Genomic DNA, 19,125 nt, shown 5'->3' on the forward strand with positions numbered 1-19,125 from the left:
AGGTTTATCCTGCAGAGTTCAGTGGCTGCAGGAATCCAGCAGCATTCTGGAGGTGGGGAGTGATTGGGAACAGTCTGTTCTGGACATCTGCAGGTGTATCCAGCACTTCTGCTGCTGAGAGGTCAGGCTTTACACCCCACTAATGACTGCATGGAAAATCCAACAGGAGCAAGGTGGGATGATCCTCCCCACAGGCACTGAATTTACAGGGATTAGCTGAGGGGCAGGAGGACAGCGAGCTGAGCACACAGCCCCTGTCAGGCTTGGTATGACTGCTGTGAGCAGAAAAAATATCCCAAATAATCAACTTCAAAAAAAAAAAAAAAGGCTTTGTCACGGCCATGGATTGTGGCATCAGGATCATCCAGGAGAAGTCCTGGAAGGGTGAAGCACAGGTATGGAACACTCTGCTCATCATGATGGACTAGTGCACTGAAGGCTTTGAAGGCTTTAATAATATGGAAACTGTCTCACCTCTCTGTGGCCATCTCCACCATCCCAGGAGCTGCCTGAAATCCCGAGAGTGTTTATTCTCCTAGCCTGTATTCATAGGGAAATCCTTCATTTCCAAGCTGGGGTAGATAATTCATCAGCTCGAGACAGATAAGCATTATTTCCATCTGTTCAGTGAGATGTAATTAGCTGGTATGATTAGACTTTATCAGGCTGCAATTCTGCACAACTCCAACACTGCACAGCCTCTGATGGGAGAGACGTCTGTGCTGGGTGCGTCGGAGCCCCAGCACGTGGGACAGGCATGGGACAGGGTGTGACAAAGCCATTTGAGCATCACTTGTGCTGCTGGAACCGGTGCTTTGCTTTCCTGAATCCAGAGGCTTTAGCTGGAGCCTTTGCAGAGGGATATGGGGAAGCAAAGCAGGGAGCTGGGAGCTGAGCCTGAAAAGTGGGATGGATTTAAAGCCATCCCCGGGAAGGATGGAGCCAGGAGGGAAGGCAGGAGGGCAGTGGAGGGCTGTGACTGCACCCCTTGTGCTCAGCAGGATGGGCTCAGTGCCTGAGCTGGGTTCCCAGAAATTGCAGCTGGAAAGACAAACCATCCCCATCCCACCTCCATCTCCATCCCCATCCTCCTCAGGCACCCACTGGAGTGATGGGGATGAAGGAAACCCAAACCAGGACCACGGTGGGGACAATGCCCTGTGCACGTGGCCACGTGGGAATAAACCAAAATGTGCTCAGCTGCTGAGTTTTGAGCTTCCAAATGTCTCCAGTCACAATAAAACCCTTCAAACACCTTCTTTACTTTCCTGTCCCGAGCTTTAGCAGCTGAGCCTGTCCCTGCCACCAGCCAGCCTGTGCCAAAAGCTCCCTGCCGTGTCACCACGTGGCACTGCCTGACGGTGCCAGGACATCGTGCCCATCCTCAGGTGGTTTTTGGAGCCCCAAAAGCAGCCTGTGTGTCTGTGTGACAGTCTCCAGGCTCTGTTGACACACTATTTCTGTGTGCCACAAACATCCCCTTCCTGTTAGCAAATACAATATCAATGCTGTCTATTTTTTACCTCTTCATTCAGGTCTTAATTTTTTATTTAAGAAACACACCAGTGGGTAAAAGAGGCAGTGATGGCTCAGTGCTCCAGTGCTTGTGTGGATTAATTTTTCAAAAATAAGGCTTTTAAACCACTTACTTGGTTTATTTAGCAGGACTGTGTGTTCACTGCCTAAATCGTATTCCATACATTGCTTTTTTGGAAGGGATGAAGCTTGGTTTCTAATAATGAAGTTATTTACATGGATAGATGTTCCCATTTATTTTCAATTTGAAGGGGGTGGATGCATTTTCATCGCCTTTTAAATACCATCACCCCACTAAGACAGAATTTCAAATTAATTCACAGCGAGACTCCTCAGGGATCAGCACTGGGGAAAGTGTTTAAAAGCCTCAAGTGGAAAGATTTTCTATTGGAAATGAGATTTTGCTGCAGATAAATTTCCCACGAGAATCCCTTGATATCAGCAGCATTTTGGCCAGGCAAACAAACTGCAAACAAGCCCCATGGTAAGGGTAAAACCTTCATATGAGGACATCTCGGGGGGAAAAAGTAAAATATTCCAGCTTTGGAGTGCTTTTCCCATTGAAATGAGTCGGAGGAGTGAGAACAGTGTTAGGATGGAAAAGGCTGATGCAGCGTGGGCATCCCTGGGGGAAGAGGGTGCTGGGACAAATGCAGGTGGCATCTGGGTGCCACTTGATGTCCTGATGTTTTTTGGCCACCTGGGGAGTGGCAAGGGCGTACCCGCATCCCTCCCTGCATCCCTGCCCGAAAAGGAGAATTCTTGGCTCAAGGATGGCATCCCCCTGGCACGGCGAGCGGGCAGGACCCGCTGGTGTCCCGGGGGTGGTGGCACCGCTGCAGGGCAGGGCTGGGCAGGGCTGGCGGTGGCCGCGGGCGAGGAGGGGTGTGCGCATCCTGTCGCCCCCTGCCCAGCCCCGCGGCGGCCAAGGGCAGCTATTTCAGGAGGATAAACAGGATGCCTTCGCTCCCAGCCCGGCCACTTCCAAGCCTCCCTCCCACCGCTCCCGGCTAAACAAGTCCAGCCCAGGAAAAGCCTCCTGGAGCTGTTTCCACGCTGGCTGCCCCACACCGAGCCAAGCAGCTGAGCCCGGCCCAGCCCCAGCTTCCAGAGGTCTGGAAGCATCTCCAGGGATCCAGAGCGATCCCAAGGCATGCATCCACCTCGGCGGCGACTCCCAGGAGCTGGGAACAGCTTCAACTTTCTGGTCACGCCACCACTGCTCCTTCCTCCTTCCTCCTCCTCCTCCTCGTCCTCTTCCTCGCTCGGTCACACCCCGAGCTGCTGGCGGTGCCCAGGCTCTGGGAATGACGGCGGCGAGCCCTTTGGTCGCCGCGGATCGTGCCCAGGCAGCGCCGCGGGATCCGCCGGGGCTGTTTCCGCCTGTTGCGCTTGAGGAAGGAGCCGCAGCAGCAGCGAGAGGAAGGAGGAGCTTTTTTCCACCGCTTCCTCCAGCTCCTCCGACTCCAGCTGCTTCCTCCCCGGCTGTGTCCGAGGAGACTTCGCAGGATCGCCGGCACATTCCCGGTTTTCGTGTCCCCACCCTGAGTGTCCCCTTCTGCTCCCTGGCTCAGCCAGGAGACGCCAGCCCCCATCCCGGGACAGCTCCTGGTCCAAAACCTGTGCCCGGGGCGGGTTTTAAATCAACTCCAGCGTTCCCATCCCTTGTCCCACGGCTGGGGAGGGCGAGGGGCCCCTTGCCGTGCCCGCTGCTCCCACGCCCGCTCTCCAGCTTGGCACCAAGGTCAAGGCCGGCGGTTGCGGGGTGTGGGCACAGGTAGGACGGAGCCCGGGTGTGGCAATGCCGGGCTGGAGCAGCGCGGTGCCAGCACGGAGCCGGTTTTCCCGGTGGGAGTGCGGGAGGACACCGGGCACTGCCCAGCTCCCGCCTGGGGGGCACGGCCCCCTCCTCCGCCCTGCCCATCCCCCCGCCGGCAATTAGCGCTGCTAATTACCCGGCGGGGGGACACTCGCAGCCTTTCCCCGAGGTCGGGGGCGGCGGGCGGGACGCGGGGCGGTGCGGGAGGAGTGGCCGGGGGGAGCCGTGGGGCGCCGCGCTGCCGGGCCGCCCCGAGCGCTGCCTTCCTCCTCCTTCTCCTCCTCCTCCTTCTCCCTCTTCCCTCCTCCTCCTGCCGCTCCTCCCGCCGCCCGGCCCGGCCCGGCTCCGCTCGCCATGGGAGATGTGGTCTCCACGCACCTGGACGAGGGTCGCCGCCAGCACATCGCGGGTGAGCCCCCGGCGCGCCCCCCGCTCCGCTCATCCCCACCGGGATCTCCCCATCCCTCCTCCCTCCTTTAATCCCTTTGGGAACCCCCCGCTCAGTCTTCCCGAGACCCCCACGCCTGCTCTTCGCCTCTCTCTGGCGCTTTAAACTTTTTAATTTTTAGTTTCCCCGTGGTTTTGCCTCGGCACAGCTCGGGGGGGTACCCGAGGTGCCCGTGTGCCTCCCAAATGAAAGGCTGGGTTGTGCCGGGGGTGTTTGTGTTGGCGGCGGGGCTCGGGGACCCCTCGTGCTGAGGGGAGGGGAGAGGGGATTTGGGCTCGGGGGGATGCTGGAAGCCGGGTCCCGCGCAGGGACAGCGCTGTCAGCACGGGGGCTGCTGCGGCTGGCTGGCAGATGAGCCTCATCCCCCTCCCTTCACAGTGCTGGGAGATCCTTCGGGAACCCCCCCTCAAAGGTTCTGGGGAGGAGGGAAGGGCTGGCCGCAGCCCTGGCTGCCTCCAGGCAGGACACAGCAGTGTCCCAGGCAGCGCCGTGGGACGGGCAGGGGTGACAATGTGGTCATTGAGAGCCCGTCTGTCGGGGCGGCAGCGCCTCGCCCCTGGCACAGGATGTCTGGCCAGAGCTGCTGGGAGCCGCGGGGTTACGGCTCTGCACGGATCGTGGGAAGCCGTGGCTGGGGGGCTCAGGGCTGCTAATTGGGGTCTGCGGTGACACGCCTGACCCCTGGCAGTGGGGTCACCCCTCTGTCACGGTGCTGGGCTCCCCCAAGGCGCTTTGCGTCACTCGTGATGCGTCACTCTTGGCTCCGCGGGGCTTCTGAGCGGGCAGGACATGACCTCCGAGCCCTTTCGTGCCCCAGCTTTGGTTTCAGCTCCCCAGGCTGGCAAAACCTCGTCTCCAGTGGGTGAAGCCACACCACGCACCTGGGCGGGTGTCACAGCCCAGGGTGGCTTCGTCCTGGACCTTGTGCATCTCGCCGGCAGCTCAAGGGCTGGGGAGTGCCGATGTTTTGGAGGTGACTCCGCCGTATCACTCCTCTGGGGCGGCCATAAAGCCACGGGAGTGGCTCTGAAGTCCTTTTGTCCCCAAGGGCTCTGGGGGAAACGCTGCTGCCGGCGGAGCAGCGCTGGAGCTGCCGTGGGGCTGGCACAGGACTCGGTGTCTCGCCGTGCAGCCCATCCGCCCTGCCAGGCCCCATCCTGGCAGGAATGCTTACGTGGTATGCGGCTCAGCAGGACGCCAGCAGGTTTCTGAGCTTTGAAGGAGAGCTTGGAACTCGCTCTGGGGTTTTCATCTTGCATTAGTTAAAGCTCAGCCCGGCTGATCCGCGAGGCTGCACCGGGTCGGGGCTGCCTGTGGCGTGTTTGGATCCAAAGCACATGCCGAATTTCTCTGTGACTTGCCGGTTGTCTGTGCAGAGATGGCTCCCTGTGCAAGCCCCTGTGATCCTAATCCTGAAGAATAACAAGGAGAAGCCTGGCTGGGTTTCCTGTGCAGGAATCTGTCTCTGCTGGGTCAGGGATTGGGTGTTTGCAAGGCCAGGCTGGATGGTTGCACCCTGGCAGGGACTGAGCTGTTACCCCAGCGTGGGATTTAATCCATGACTGGGGACTGCAGAGGGCTTTTCGTGAGAAAAAGTTTTCATGGGAAAAAGATTTCATGAGGAAAAACAGATTCCTGTGGAATAGGATTATGGAGACTGGGCTAGAACATGTCCCGTGCCATGCTCGGGTGAGTAGGGGAACACACACCTGTACTGGGACACCTCCCTGGGAGAGACTGGGACAAACTGGGTTCCTGGAGCACCTCTCTGCTCCTGCCAGGGCTCCTGGCTGGCTGAGGAGCCCTCGGAGCTGGGAGGGGCTGGAACCCAGCAGGCAAGGCACGACTTGCTGTCAGGCATGCAAAGCAACGTGGCGGGGAAAACTCCGGGTTTTCCTGCCTAGCTCGGCCTGTTCTCTGCTGCTGCTGCCCCAGGAGGGATCCAGTCCTTCTCCAAGCAGCTTTTCCCAGTTGTCCTCTCAGATTTGGGGGGTTTGGATTTGCTGCCCAGGCCACCATGACCCCTGGTTGCTGGAGGGACAGGAGCTCTTTGGGCTTGGCAGAGCTGTCCGAGGTTGCAGCCCCTAGACCAGCAGAGCTGCTGGGGAGAGCCTGGCCCAGACTTGGGCCCCTCCTGGGATTGGGATAAAGGCAGGAGAGAGCTGGGAAATGCCCACAGTGCCCAGGCTGTGCAGGTCCCATGCCCTGTCCCAGCCCATTCGATGGTGGCTGTGTGAGGCTCATGCCAATGTCCCCCAGAAGTCACGAGCCACACACGTTGGCCTGGCCGGCTCAGGGTCTTTCCTCCCACTGGTGGGGCTGGAAGGCTCCAGGCAGTCCCAGAGCAGCTCCCTGCCATCACTGGGGATGCTGGGGCTGTCAGGGCAGCCAGGTGTGATCCACAGCTGCTGGCAGAGCTGCCTGCAGCTCCTGCATTCTGTTCTCCAGGGTCTCTCTGACACTGCCACCTCCTCCTGCCACAGTGGTTTGGACATCTTCCTGCCTGAGTCATTCAGTTTGTTTGTCAACACCCTTCAGCTGCCCTCCTCCTCCTCCTCCTGCTCTTCCTCCCAGATGTGGGTTGGGAGTTTCTTCCAAGCTGCTCTGTGGGCTGGAGCAGGGACTGGCTCATCCTCCTTGTGCAAGGAGGGGGTGTGTGGGCACCGTCACCTGGACACACGAGGGTGGCAGGGATGGGGTGTCCAGGTGTGCAGGATGTCACTGGGTGCCTGGAGTTTTGCACAGTGTCCTCTCATATCCAGGGCAATGGGTGCTCTCAGCATGGGAGTGGATGAAGCTCTTCCCTCATGCTGGAATCGCTCCTTCCCTGGAGCATCCCATGCACCCTTTCTCCTGGGGGCTGAGGTGAAGCGTGGCTGGCAGCAGGAGCTGGCTGGCTCTGGATGGAGCTGCTGGTCCTGAGCCCAGGGATGCAGCAGGAGCCGTCGGATGTCTCCAGAGGGATGTGGGGGTGGCTGGCAGCACAGGGAGGGTCCCTGGGAGCTCACACCTTGCTCTGGCATCTCCGGGGAGTCGCCAGCCCGTTAATTACGGAGTGAAGCAGCTGCTAATTTCGGGGTAGGACTTCCACAGGCACCAGCCCACGAGGAGGTGGCAGAGGTGACACCGAGCCTCTTCCCTGGGACCGGACCTGCAGCCTCCTGCTCCAACGAGCCTTGTCGGGCATCGGTGTCTGGATCCCTGATCTGGGATGGCATGGCATGGCATGGCATGGCATGGCATGGCATGGCATGGCATGGGATGGGATGCAGGGCCGGCTCCAGAGGTGCCTGGCAAACGCCGGAAGGCACCAGGCTGTGGTGTGCCGCAGGGATCGAGGCTGCTGGCAGCAGCAGGAGGTTCTCTGTGGCTTCCCTAAGCGTGACACTCATTTCCCAGCCTCTGCCACAGCTCAGCTCCCGCCGGGGTGGGAGGTGGAGGCTGCCGGGCTCTGGGGTTGGTCTGGAGGCTGAAACCCTCACCCTGCCCCGGGGGAAGCCGTGCAGGGAGGCTCCGAGGGCTCGGGGTGGTTTCTCCCAACGAAATGCGTGTCTTTCATCGCCAAATAAATAACTCCCCTGGCATGTCAGGGCTCCCTGCCAGCGGCGAGGGCTGGTTCTGGCAAGCTGGGGCTTTACCTGCAGCCGTCGTGTCGGGGCACGGGGCTCACTCCGAGCCAGCGTGTTGGGGCAGGGGACACGGCTCTGGTGGCCTTCCCACGTGGGCCGGTCATGGGAGCCCGCCTGGCCGTGCTCAGCCCCGGGGCAGAGCTGCCTTCCCTCGGGGAGGGCTTTCCCTGCCTCCCCCAGGCAGGCTTTAGCCAGAGGCCTCGGCTGGAGCGAGCTGGGGCATGCAGGGAGGGGATCCCTGCTCTGGAACAGGAGGAACAGAGCCAGGACGGCTGCTCAGAGCTCTCCTTGGGCCAGCCCAGGGAGAGAAAAGCACCCGCAGACCAGGACACCTCCATAGCAGTATCAGACACCCCAAAACCCATTGCAGGGACACAGCCAGAGCTGGGATTTCCTGGCTCAGAGCTCAGAGGGGCTCGGTGCCTCTTGGCACAGCCTCTGTCAGCTCCAGCTCACCCTCCCGGGACTGACAGGCTCCTGTGTCTCCGAGCTTCCAGCAGGGCTGGAGGGATCCAGGGATATTTATCCACGGGCATTTGATGGGCTAAGTGAAGGTGTGAAGGCAGGTGAGGACCAGGACCTGCTCTGCCCCTGCAGGACCCAGCTCTGCTCCCACCACCCAGTTTGTGGGGGATGTCAGCTCATCCTGGAGCTGCAGCCCCCAGAGCCCATCTGGTGAGGTCCCCAGGCAGGAGCTGTGCCTCCTCCCCAGCCCCTGGCTGGCTTGGGAGCCTTGTCCCAGCCTGGACGTGCCTGCAGTGGCCCCATGGAGAGGAGGGGAGGAAGGGGCAGAGCAGAGCAGCTCGTTGCTTCCTCCCAGTCTCTTGGACCGGCGGGGGAGGAAGGAATAAAACTCCACCTTTTCCCCCTTTTCAAAGGGAAAGAGCAGTGACATTTGACACAGCTCTGGTAGAGCACAGTGCCCTTCTCTGTGCCTTCCTGCCCTTTGCCATGCCCTTCTTCCCTTCTCTGTCTCCTTCTGCCCTTCCCTGGCAGGGATCTCTCTTGGGAACCCGAACCCCTTCACTAGGGGAGTCCCCAGATGGGACATTCCCACACAGCAGGATGGATGGGACACTGCCCTGGAGGGCCTGGGGCAGGATCTCACCCATCTCCCGCTGTGCTGGTGGCCTCTGGGGCACAGGACACTTGTCCTGGCTTCCTTTCTCCTTCTGCCAGCTCTGCTCAGCCCCTTGAGAGATTTGCCTGCATGAAGGGATGTGCCCAAAGCTGGGGTGAGCCAGCTCCCAGACCCCAAAATTGCGGTGGCTCAACATCCTATGGCATGGGTACGGAGCTGGACACAGGAGCCTCCCCAGCGGCAGGGGAGGGAGCTCCAGGACAGGCTCCAGGACAGGTTCAGGTCTGTTTTCTTCAAATCCCTCTTGGTTAGGTTGTTTTTTTCGGATAAACATAAAAATCTTTGTTTGGTCTCCTCCCCTAGGGCTGGATTGGGTTTCCCACTGGCTCTGTCCAGCTGGGCACAGGGACAGTGTGCCAGGTTCAGCTCCTCTCCCTGGGGCTGGGCATGAGGGGACGCAGGGGAAGCTGCTGGGACATCCCGGAGCAGGGATCACCCACCCCCAGCTGCCCCCAGCCCGGGAGATGGCCGAGTTTGCTCTGTCCCCTTTGCCGTGGGGACCTCATCTCCCGGGGGCTGCAGGTCCCTGAGCACAGCCCGGCTGGGCAGGGTGGGATTGCACCATTCCCGAGGGATGCAATGCTGCCCGGCCGGTGCGGGGGGATGAGCCGGGCCTTATCTGGGCAGGGCTGGTGCTGGGTCCCACCCTGCTGTGGGGAGAGCCAGAGTGGTGGCAGCTCTTCTCCACCCTGCCCGGCTGCTGGTGGCACTCAGGGGGATGTGGTTGCAGCCAGGATGAGGGCAGTGGGTGCTGGTCTAGCTCAGGGTTTGGGGTTGGTGTTCAGCTTGAGCCAAGCCCCCGTACAAGGATGCTCCATCCTCCCACAGCCACCTGCCTGTCCATGGGACAGTCCTGGGAGTGCAGTCACCTCTGCTGGTGGCTGTGCCTGCTGTCACCCCTCTGGGCTGGGGTGGCTTTAACCACATGGCTTTGGAGCATTTCCCAAAGGCTGCTCCAAAGGGAAAGGGGGCTTGCAGGTTGGATGGGAGCAGGGATCTCCTCCTCCCCCACCCCTCGGAGGCTGTTCGGGCAGGGAGGCTCAGGGCAGGGATGTCGCTCCAGCCCCGGAGCCACTGCTGGCCCCGCTGCTGTTTGTTATTCACAGGCACATTCCTCGCACTGCTGTTCCCAGGAGCAGCGGGACACCGGCATCCACGCCACGGGAAAACACCCTCGGGCACGTAGCCGGCCACTAATCCCTGTCCTGCCGGGCTGGGTGTGACCCCGAGGCACGGGAAGGGGCTGGGGCAGGGGGCTGAGCCCGGCTCAGGGCTGGGATTGAGGAGCACGAGCAGCGGTGTCCAAAGAAACAGCAGCAGGTGTCCAAAGCTTGCATGAGAGTGGTTTTTTCAGTGTTTTTCAGCTATTTAGAGGTTGAGGAGCTGCTGTGGAATGTGCTGCTTCATTTCCAGCCCTCGTGGTTGGCTCCAGAGCCTGGCAGGGCCACGGGAGCATGGTTGTGCCTTGCCAGGTTGGATGGGGCTGGGAGGGCAGTGGCGTTGGCAAGCAGAGATCGGCTAGGTGCTCCAGGGTGGGCACAGAGTCCTGGCAGCACCCCCGGGATCCCAGCTGGCCAAGGGGACACCCCAAGGTGCTGGGGATGGGCTAGGTGCTCCAGGGTGGGCACAGAGTCCTGGCAGCACCCCCAGGGTCCCAGCTGGACCGGGGGACACCCCAAGGTGCTGGGGATGGGGCAGCTCGGGCAGAGCCGTGTCCCCGGCGGGTGCCCCAGCCCTGCGCTGGCACCACGGGCGCTTGTGACTCATGCGGGGGCAGAGCCCGGCACGGCACAGGCACGGCCAGGGAGGATGAACCGGTTCAGGCCTGGCCCCAGCTGGTTTCTCCGCTGCCTCATCCCTTCCTGCGGCTCAGCCCACCCTTCCTGAGTCACCGGGCAGCCGGCTGCTCCGAGCCGGGACGGAGGCACCATGTGCTCCCTTTCCACCCCCATCGCCCTTCTGAGCTGGTTTCGGGCAATATTTTCAATTCTGAAAATATTCCCGATGGATTTCGGCGTGGTGTTGGTGCATGGCAGTGCCCCTGTCCTGCCAGATCCCTGGTGCTGGGCAGTGCCTGGCATCAGAGCAGCCTCTGCTCCCACTGGTCCCAGTCGAGCTCAGTCCCAGTCCTGAGAGCAGCCCAGAGCAGGAACACCCCGCGGTGGGTTTGGGTGGGTTTGTGTGAAGGGTGCATTTGTGTTCAAGGAGGTCAGAGGGGAAACTCTCCCAGTTTTTTGCTCTCCCCGCTTTGCTTTCCCTGTTCCAGCCTCTCCTGGTTTGTGTGAGAGCTGCTGGGCCAGCCCCTGGGTTCTGCTGTGATCAGGAGCAAACCCTCCTGCAGCCCCTTCTGTGTGCCAGGGCCCCGGGGCAGGAGCTGGTGCCGAGCTTCCCCCGGTGCTGCCATCTCCTCTGGGGGCTCAGCAGGGCTGACTCAGGCCCAGATGAAGGCGTTTGTGTTTCTGGGTGGAAATGAGCTCACATCCAAATTCCCGAAACCCTAAACTGCCGCTGGGGCTTAACCCTTTGGGTGCACCCGCTGGCTCTGCAGGGTTCCCGTGCCCCATGGACAGTGGCACTGTCCCTTGTGCTGGCTGTCACTGCACTGCTACTGCTCAGCCTGCCTGGAGCCATCTCCCGCTGTCAGTCTTTCCCAGATTCCTGCTGGGATGAGCCTGGGATGAGCCAGGACAGTCCATGGCCATGGGTCCTTATGTCTGGATGTTCCTCAGGGCTTGTGGGGTGCCCTGGGCACCTCATCCATGGCATCCTGTGCCCCCCATCCATGCGTGCACCCCATCCTCGCTGTGCAGTGCCCTCAGGGGGATGCCCACACACCCCGTCTGCATAATGCCAGGGTTTGTGGCACAGGGGGATGGCCAAGGGACAGTGGGAACACCCCCTGGGTGTGCCAGGCAGCAGAGAGGGCTGGCTGGAGCAGCTCCACTGACAGGGGTGACCTGGGGACAGCCAGTGGCATCAGCCTCCCTGCTGTGGCTTTGTTTCCCTTGCTGGAAGAGCCATCCAGGAGTAGCTGTCCCTGTCAATGCCACCGTGGTGATTGTCCCTGTCAGTGCCACTGGGAACCTGTGCTCCCCCCAGCAGCCTGCCCCCACTCACTAATCATTTACCGGCTAAATTAGTAATTAACTCCTCCCCCTGGCAAACTGGCCATGCCAGCACTCACTGCCCACGGGTCACCTGTCCCACCATGTCCTTGGTGGCTCAGAGGGACTGTCACCAGGGCATGGTGACGACGTGTGGCCCCTGTGTCTGCTCCTGCAGGCACAGCCCTGTGTCACCCCCTGGCTGAGCTGGCAGGGGGACACGGGACACTGCAGGGGGACACAGGGCACTGCATGGAGCCAGGGGATCTGGCCTGAGTCCTGCTGTCCCACGGGGCTGGGAAATGAGCCAGGCCAGGCCTTGCCTCCCCCAGCCTGGGGGTTCTGCTTCAATGAGCCTTTTTGTTTTTCTTAATTTTTTCTGAACCAAGAGGAAAATTCCCTGCCTGGGGTGAGGCATCCCTGTGGCATCCACAGTGGTTTGGGCACCCTGCTCCAGCCCCTGCTGTCACTCCACTCCTGGGATTGTGGGAGGTGTCCCTGCCTGTGGCAGGGGTTGGAAAGGGATGAGCTTTGAGGTCCCTTCCAACCCAAACCAATCCATTATTCCATGATTCCATGATCCTACATCATCCCAGGGGCCTTCTGTGGAGGGCTGTGGGTTCCAAAGGCACCTCACCCCCTGGACAGATGGAAAGGGAGTGGACACGTGAGGGCTGTGGGTGCCAAACGGGATGTGGGCTCGGAGGAGGATGCAGATGACTGTTCCCACTGGGGTTTGCCAGCTGCTGGCCTCCAGCCCCTCCCAGGGGGTGTGAGAACACTCGTGTGTGGGTTGTGTGCATGTGGAGAAGAGCAGGTCCTGTGGAGACCTCAGAGCCCCTCCAGTGTCTGAAGGGGCCACAAAGAAGCCAAAGAGGGACTTTAATCAGGAATTGTAGTGACAGGACAAGGGGGAATGGCTTCAAACTGAAAGAAGGGAAATTAGGTGAGATATTGGGCAGGAATTGTTCCCTGGCAGGGTGGGCAGGGCTGGCACAGGGTGCCCAGATCAGCTGTGGCTGCCCCTGGATCCCTGGCAGTGCCCAAGGCCAGGTTGGACATTGGGGCTTGGAGCAGCCTGGGACAGTGGGAGGAGTGGCTGAGGTAGCACTGGATGAGCTGTAAGGTCTTTCCCACCCAAACCAGTCCCTGATTCCCCATTGATGGGTGTGCCTGTGCTGCTGCAGCCCCTCAGCCCCAGAGCTCTGGTCCCACTGCCTTTGGGAGCAGCTGCCAAGCCCTGGGGACACACTTGGGCTGAGCCACGTCCCTGTCCCCATCAGGCTCTGTCCCACCACGGACACTCAGCAGCCTCTGATACCCCTGTAGGTCCTGGGTGTGTTGAGCTGAGCAAGAATGAGGAGGGGCAGGAAGGACAAGGAAATTTTGGAGCAAACCTGTGCAGGACTGACCTCCCTGTGGCTGGATCTGCTGACTGGGCTGCCTGGCCTATTTACAGCAGCACTCCCATTTTCACATGATCTCAAGGGCAATGAGGAAAAGGAGCTCCGGACACACACACTGATGCTGGAAGGGCTCTCTGTGAGCCTGGGGCTCTGGGATGGGTTCCTGGAGCTCTGCTTTTCCCACTGTGGTGAAACAACCTGCAGGCAGCAAATGCAGCAGCTGGAGGGAAGAGCAAGGTCAAGGCTGGGCTGCAGGTGGTCAGGGCTCTGGATCAGACCTGCAGCTCAGGGATTGTTTTTTCCTCACCTCTCAGAGCTGGGGCTGGCTCTGGTCTTATGGGAGGTTGGGATCAGAGCTGGCTGCTGCCTTGGGATGTGTCTGTGCTGGAGAGTCCAGAGGAGGCCATGGAGCTGCTCCCAGGGCTGGAGCCCCTCTGCTCTGGAGCCAGCCTGGGAGAGCTGGGGGTGCTCACCTGGAGAGGAGAAGGATCCAGGGAGAGCTCAGAGCCCCTGGCAGGGCCTAAAGGGGCTCCAGGAGAGCTGGAGAGGGACTGGGGACAAGGGATGGAGGGACAGGACACAGGGAATGGCTCCCACTGCCAGAGGGCAGGGCTGGATGGGATATTGGGCAGGAATTGTTCCCTGGCAGGGTGGGCAGGCCCTGGCACAGGGTGCCCAGAGCAGCTGTGGCTGCCCCTGGATCCCTGGCAGTGCCCAAGGCCAGGTTGGACATTGGGGCTTGGAGCAGCCTGGGACAGTGGGAGGTGTCCCTGCCATGGCAGGGGTGGAAGGAGATGATGTTTCAGGTCCCTTCCAGCCCAGACCAATCCATGATTCTGTGTGTGGGGCTGATTGTGATGCTGGAGATGCTTCCCAGGGCAGGACAGAGCCAGTCCAGGCTGCTGGACCAGCTTGGACACTTTGCCTTTGGAATCCTGAAGGCAAAATCCAGCTCCTGCCCTGGCTCAGAGGGACCAAGACCCAGGCAGGGCTGCCCTGGCCGGGCCGTGACCTCTGAGCACTCGAGGGCTGCACTTGCCCTTGGGGCACCGACTGCTCCAGGGCTGTGCCCTGCCTGTCACCCTGGGCTCGGTGACAGCTGTGGTGGCACGACCTGTCAGGAGGATGGGCAGGACAGGAGCCTCCTCTCCCGGCTGGTTTCACCCACAGGAGCCTCAGGCTCTGCGGTCCTGGGGTGTGTCCCGGGACAGGGACAAACCTGTGCTGCCCTGCTCCATCCCCGTGTCCCTGCAGGGCCACCTGCCCTGCTGTGCCCACAGCACAGGCTGGGTGATGCCAGCAGGGTGTGGGGGCCCTGGGGACGTGGCAGGGAGGGCTGGAGCGTGGCTGGGAGCTGCTGTGGCCTGGTTGAACCCTGACCTCGCTGCCAGCATCCCACCTCGCACCCAGCCCGTCTCGGGGTGTGCCATGCCCAGAGCCCTCTCTGTGCCCTCCCGGCTGTGCAGCCCCTTTATGTCCCTCCTGCTGGAGCCACCACGTGTGCCTGAGTCATGGAGAGGCAGGAGGGCAGCTGGAGGCTGGGGACAGAGGAGCTCTGTGACCAGGGCTGCTGACACAGGCATCCAGCTGAGCCAGGCGTTGGTGCTCTTGGAACCCCACAGTGGCTTCCTCCTGCCAGGAGCTGGGAGCCAGCAGGACATGCCAGGGCCTGCAGCACCCAGCCACCCCTCTGGGTGTGACAGGGACGGGGTGGTGGCAGGGGGAGGGTGTGGGTGCTGCGGCAGAGCGGTCCCAGAGCAAACACGGGGATTGGGAAAGCGCTGTGGGTGGCTGGGGACACCCATCCCTGTGAGGTCCCGGCGTGCTCCTGTTTGCCAAAATGCTTTGTGGGTGTCTGAGCCCACACCCAGGGTTCCTTCCCTCCTTTGCCATGGCAAAGGAGTGACAATCAGGTGACAATCTAGGGGGCTGTGTCCCCTGTCCCCAGACCCGTCCTGCTCTTGGCTGGATGTGCAGCCAAAGCTGCTCATGGAGGGACGGCCACTCGTGGGTGGCTCTGGTGGTGGAGCTGGAGCACAGAACACTCCCCATAGCCCTCAGTGCTCCACTGTGCTGGCAGGGAATGCTCTGCACAGCCCCCAGCACTTCGGGGAGGTTTTTCCCAGCCTGATGTGGGCGGCTGAGGCAGTTCCTGAGTGTGACACACCAGCCCTGCAAGGCTGCTCCGGATGTGAGGGGTCAGGACACGCTCTGGCATCGTCAGCGTGGGCTTCCCACCCTCTGCTCAGGCACAGCCCACCCCTAGCACTCCACTCTTATCCACTCCTGGTCCCCAGAGCTCGGTGTCCCTCTTGCTCCCCTGGGCTTGCCACCAGGGCTACCAGGCAGGGAGCATCAGTGGCCCCCAGCATCCCCCCAGCACCCCGGAGGGTCCTGCTGAGCCTGGGGAGATTTAGTCACCTCGGATGTTTGACTGCAAGTCTTGTTCCAACCTCTGCAAATAATTGACTTTTGCTTTTCCATTTACTTAAACCCTCCTAATTGGCGCTGCTGTTAATCAGGGAAGAATGAGTGACTAAGCTGTCTCGCCTGCCCGGGGACCAGGGGCTCCTTTTTTCCCATGGACTGAAAGGAAATGAAACCTCAAAAAGTCCTTTTAAATCTCAGCTGTCTGCATGGCTGCCCAGAGCCCTGGCCAAAATCACACAGCTTGGGAGACAGGAATTGCAACAGAGGTGCTGCATGGACGCCAGGAGGAGAGGCCAAAATCCAGGCTGAGGAATTGCTGTGCCGGGATGAGCTGGGGGTCTCATCCTTTGCTGTGAATTTGTTATATTTCTGGGGGTTTCACCCTGGCACAGCGTGGTGCTAGTCTGTGGTTTGCCCCCATGGCTGGCAGTGCTGGCATCTCCTCAGGGATGGGTTTGTCCCTCCTCGGGCAGCATTTTCCTCCAGAGCTGCTCCTCCCGTGGGGATTTGCAGCACCCTGCAGCAAAGCTGCTCCTTGTGCTGCCTTGGCTGCCAGCACAGCTCCGGCCTGGCTCCTGCTGGAGGTTTTGGCTCCTGCTGGAGGTTTTGGCTCCTGCTGGAGGTTTTGGCTGCTGCCAGGCTGTGCTGAGCTGGTGTGGGGGCTGTTTTGTCTGGGTTCGTGCCCCCAGCATCATGCTGGCTCCAGCACTGGGATGCAGAGCCAGGATCCGTCTTCCCCGCGCCCATCGCCAGCGCTCTGGCAAAGCCTGAGCTGTCAGAAATTGTTGGAGGAGACTCAAATTCTTCATTTTTCACAGGCTCTGGGGCAAAGTTGACTGGGGAGTTCAAAGTCGAGGTCCTGTGTGCCAAAAGCAGCTCGGGGGGGAGTTGTTTCTCCAGCCTTGGGATGCTTCAGGATGGGGTTTTGGTGTGGGACCCCCGTGTGGGGTGTGGAGCAGGGGTGTGGAAGGTGCTGGGTGGCTCAGGGTGCCCAAGGGGCTCCTCTGGCCATATTGGGGCTGGAAAAGCCCCGTCCCTGCTGCGGGGGGTGGGTTTGCAATGGACCCCCACTCTCTGCATTGAGGGGGTGCTGGGGAAGGGGCTGCCCGTGGGATAGAGGGGGTCTCCTCCAGTGTGGGGTGCAGGGGGATACCTGGCAGTTCAGGCTCTCCCAGCACCCTGGACTCATCCCCGAATGGAGTTTGGGGTCCTGGTGGGGGTCACTGCCTCACATGGGTGAGTGTGGGGGATCCAAGATGTCCTTTCCCCTAATCCCAACCCTGCTGCATTAGGGATTCCCCTTTATGGGATGGCCCTTCTGGGGGCACAGCAGGGTCAGGGGGGGTGTGAGTGATGTCTGGGGTGGGGAGGGGGTCTGCCCCCAGTCTCAGCCAGCTGAGGTGGCCAGAGCAGGACCAGGAGCTGCACAAGGCACAGGAAGCCTCGGCACCGCCGGAATCAGCTCAATGTCAGGAATTTCCTGCTGGGGAGAGGAATCCATGAAATTAATGTGAAAGGCCAAAAAAAAAGAGATCATCCTGACCCTGAATCAGGCCCTGGGCTGCACAGGGAGGGCGGGCTCTGCCATGGTGTCTGCACCAAGGGCTGTTCCAGCAGGGTGGTAGGGGAGGGGTCTGGGGGGTCCTGAGGGGTTCCAGACCCCAAACCCAGCCCGTCCCTAACGTGGCTCTGCTGTCCCTTTGCAGAGAAGACGGGGAAGGTGCTGGGGGAGTTCTGCCGGTGCTACAAGGAGCAGTTTGGAGTAGCTCTCTTCAACAGCGTGCGCTATGAGATCGAGGGCACGGGGGGCCCGCAGGCACAGCTGCTGCACCGCAAGGTAAGGATCCATCATCCCCCGATCCATGGCCTGCCCAGAGCCCAGGCACAGCCCCCTGCCCTGTCCCAGCCTGCCGGGTGGCCCTGTGCTCCTGGGCCAGCCCGTCCCTGGGGCGCTGTGGGGCTCCCTGGGATGGTTTTCTTTCCCACCCCATGGAAGCAGCACAGGGAGCCAGCAGGGTGAGGCTGGCCTTGGATGTCTGGAGCTCAGGGAGCCCCGAGCAGATGTGCCAGGCAGTGTCCTCCTGCTCCGGGGTGTGAGTGATGCTCCCACCTGGGCAAATTCCCAGGAAGGAATAGAAACTCCTGTCAGGTGTCCCTGGCCCCAGGGGTGGCTCCTGATCTGCAGCAGCCACGTGTCTCCTGCCTGCTTAAAGGGATGGGATTTGTGGCTGTGACCTCTGCAGGGGATCCAGCTTTCCCCTCCCTCCCTCCTCCAAAGGCAGGTGCACCTCAGGTGGGGCAGCTCACAAGCTGGCCTGGCTTGGGGACCTCCCTGGCATGGTTTTCATGGGGTCCTGCCTGGCCAGGTTGCTGGAGCTGCTGTCCTTGAAAGCAGGAAGAGATGTGATTGCACATAGCCACAGGCTCCTGCTTTTGTTTGGGGCTCTGCTAAGGGATCTGGGAAATGCCTCCCTGAGCTCAGCCCCGAGCCCTGGGTGCTCACAGCCCTCACTCAACCCTGACCCACCCATGAAGGTGACACCTTGCCCAGGCACCAGGACGTGCCCCATCTCCTCGGGGACCTGCCTGGGCTCTGGGTGTGTTAGAAAAAATAAAGGAGTGGAGGTTCCTGGTGAGGAGCTGGGGCCCAGTGCCCTCAGCACCCTTGGGTTCCTCAGATTCCTTCAGCCCTCCTGGGAGGTGCCTCCATCCCCAGGTTGGTTGCTTCATCAAAAAAAGCTCCAGCAAGCAGCCCAGGAATGTCTGAGGGACAGCAGCGAGGTCGGGAGTTCAGGGACACTGCAAGTCTTGGAAAAACCCCGTTTACAAATTGGAATTCCTGCTGCTCATTGTCCTGTCTGCTGCCCAGCCCCTCCCAGGGTCCTGGCAGTGTCACTGGGACATGTCCCATGTGCTGCCCAGCCCCTCCCTGGCAGTGTCATTGGGATGTCCCAATACTCCAGACACCACAGCAGTGAGAAATGAGCATCTCCAGCTGCACTTTGTGCCCCCCAAACATGCCCCAAAAAGCTGTGGATGGCACAAGGATGGAGGGTGTCATCCTGCCTGGCCTCAGCTGGGATGTGGCACTTGGGATTTTTAAATGTTCCTTGTTTATTCCCTTTTCTTGTGAGCTCTGTGGTGCTCAGAGCAGTGACACCAGGGGTGACACTGTGACCTTCCTGGGCAGAGGGGGACAGCAGGAATGGGCTGTGAAGGATGATCTGGGCACCTGAAACACCAGCAAGGTACAACAGCAATGAGAATATGGAATAAACACTTCTGCCTTTGGTCTCTCCAACAATCCAGAGCTCCTGAAAAATCAGCCCTGACATCCTGGCCCTGTGACAGCGATTTGGGCAGCCCAGGGGCTCGCTGGCCCCTCCCTGCCCAGCCCCACAGTTTGGCACACACCTGCCTGTCCCAAATATTTGCTGGAGCTGGGAGGAGCCCCCTGGGTGCCTCCCTGGGGAGGGTGAGTGAGGAGGGGACAGCTCTGCTGGGGCTCCCAAAGTGCTGGTGGCTCTCCAGGGTCCCCAGAGCCGTGTCAGGGCTCAGCCTGGATTTTATTCCATCAGCAGCAGCTCTGTCCAGCTGTCTGCCCTGGGCAGA

At 60.8% G+C, this 19,125-nt stretch overlaps 1 protein-coding gene across 1 annotated transcript in view; it reads left to right on the top strand.

Annotated features, from left to right (window-relative positions):
- Window positions 1-3,654: 3,654 nt before the first annotated feature.
- Window positions 3,655-19,125, top strand: part of NIBAN2 (niban apoptosis regulator 2) — a 29,108-nt gene continuing 13,637 nt past the window's right edge. Inside the window, exons 1-2 of the mRNA XM_088177360.1 lie at window positions 3,655-3,764; window positions 17,220-17,350. Of these exons, the coding sequence (XP_088033486.1) occupies window positions 3,710-3,764; window positions 17,220-17,350 (186 nt within the window). The 5' untranslated portion in view covers window positions 3,655-3,709. The remainder of the gene's footprint in view (window positions 3,765-17,219; window positions 17,351-19,125) is intronic.

This window comes from Sturnus vulgaris, chromosome 22 (genome assembly GCF_052056855.1).
Source record: "Sturnus vulgaris isolate bStuVul1 chromosome 22, bStuVul1.hap1, whole genome shotgun sequence".
Lineage (NCBI taxonomy): Eukaryota > Metazoa > Chordata > Aves > Passeriformes > Sturnidae > Sturnus > Sturnus vulgaris.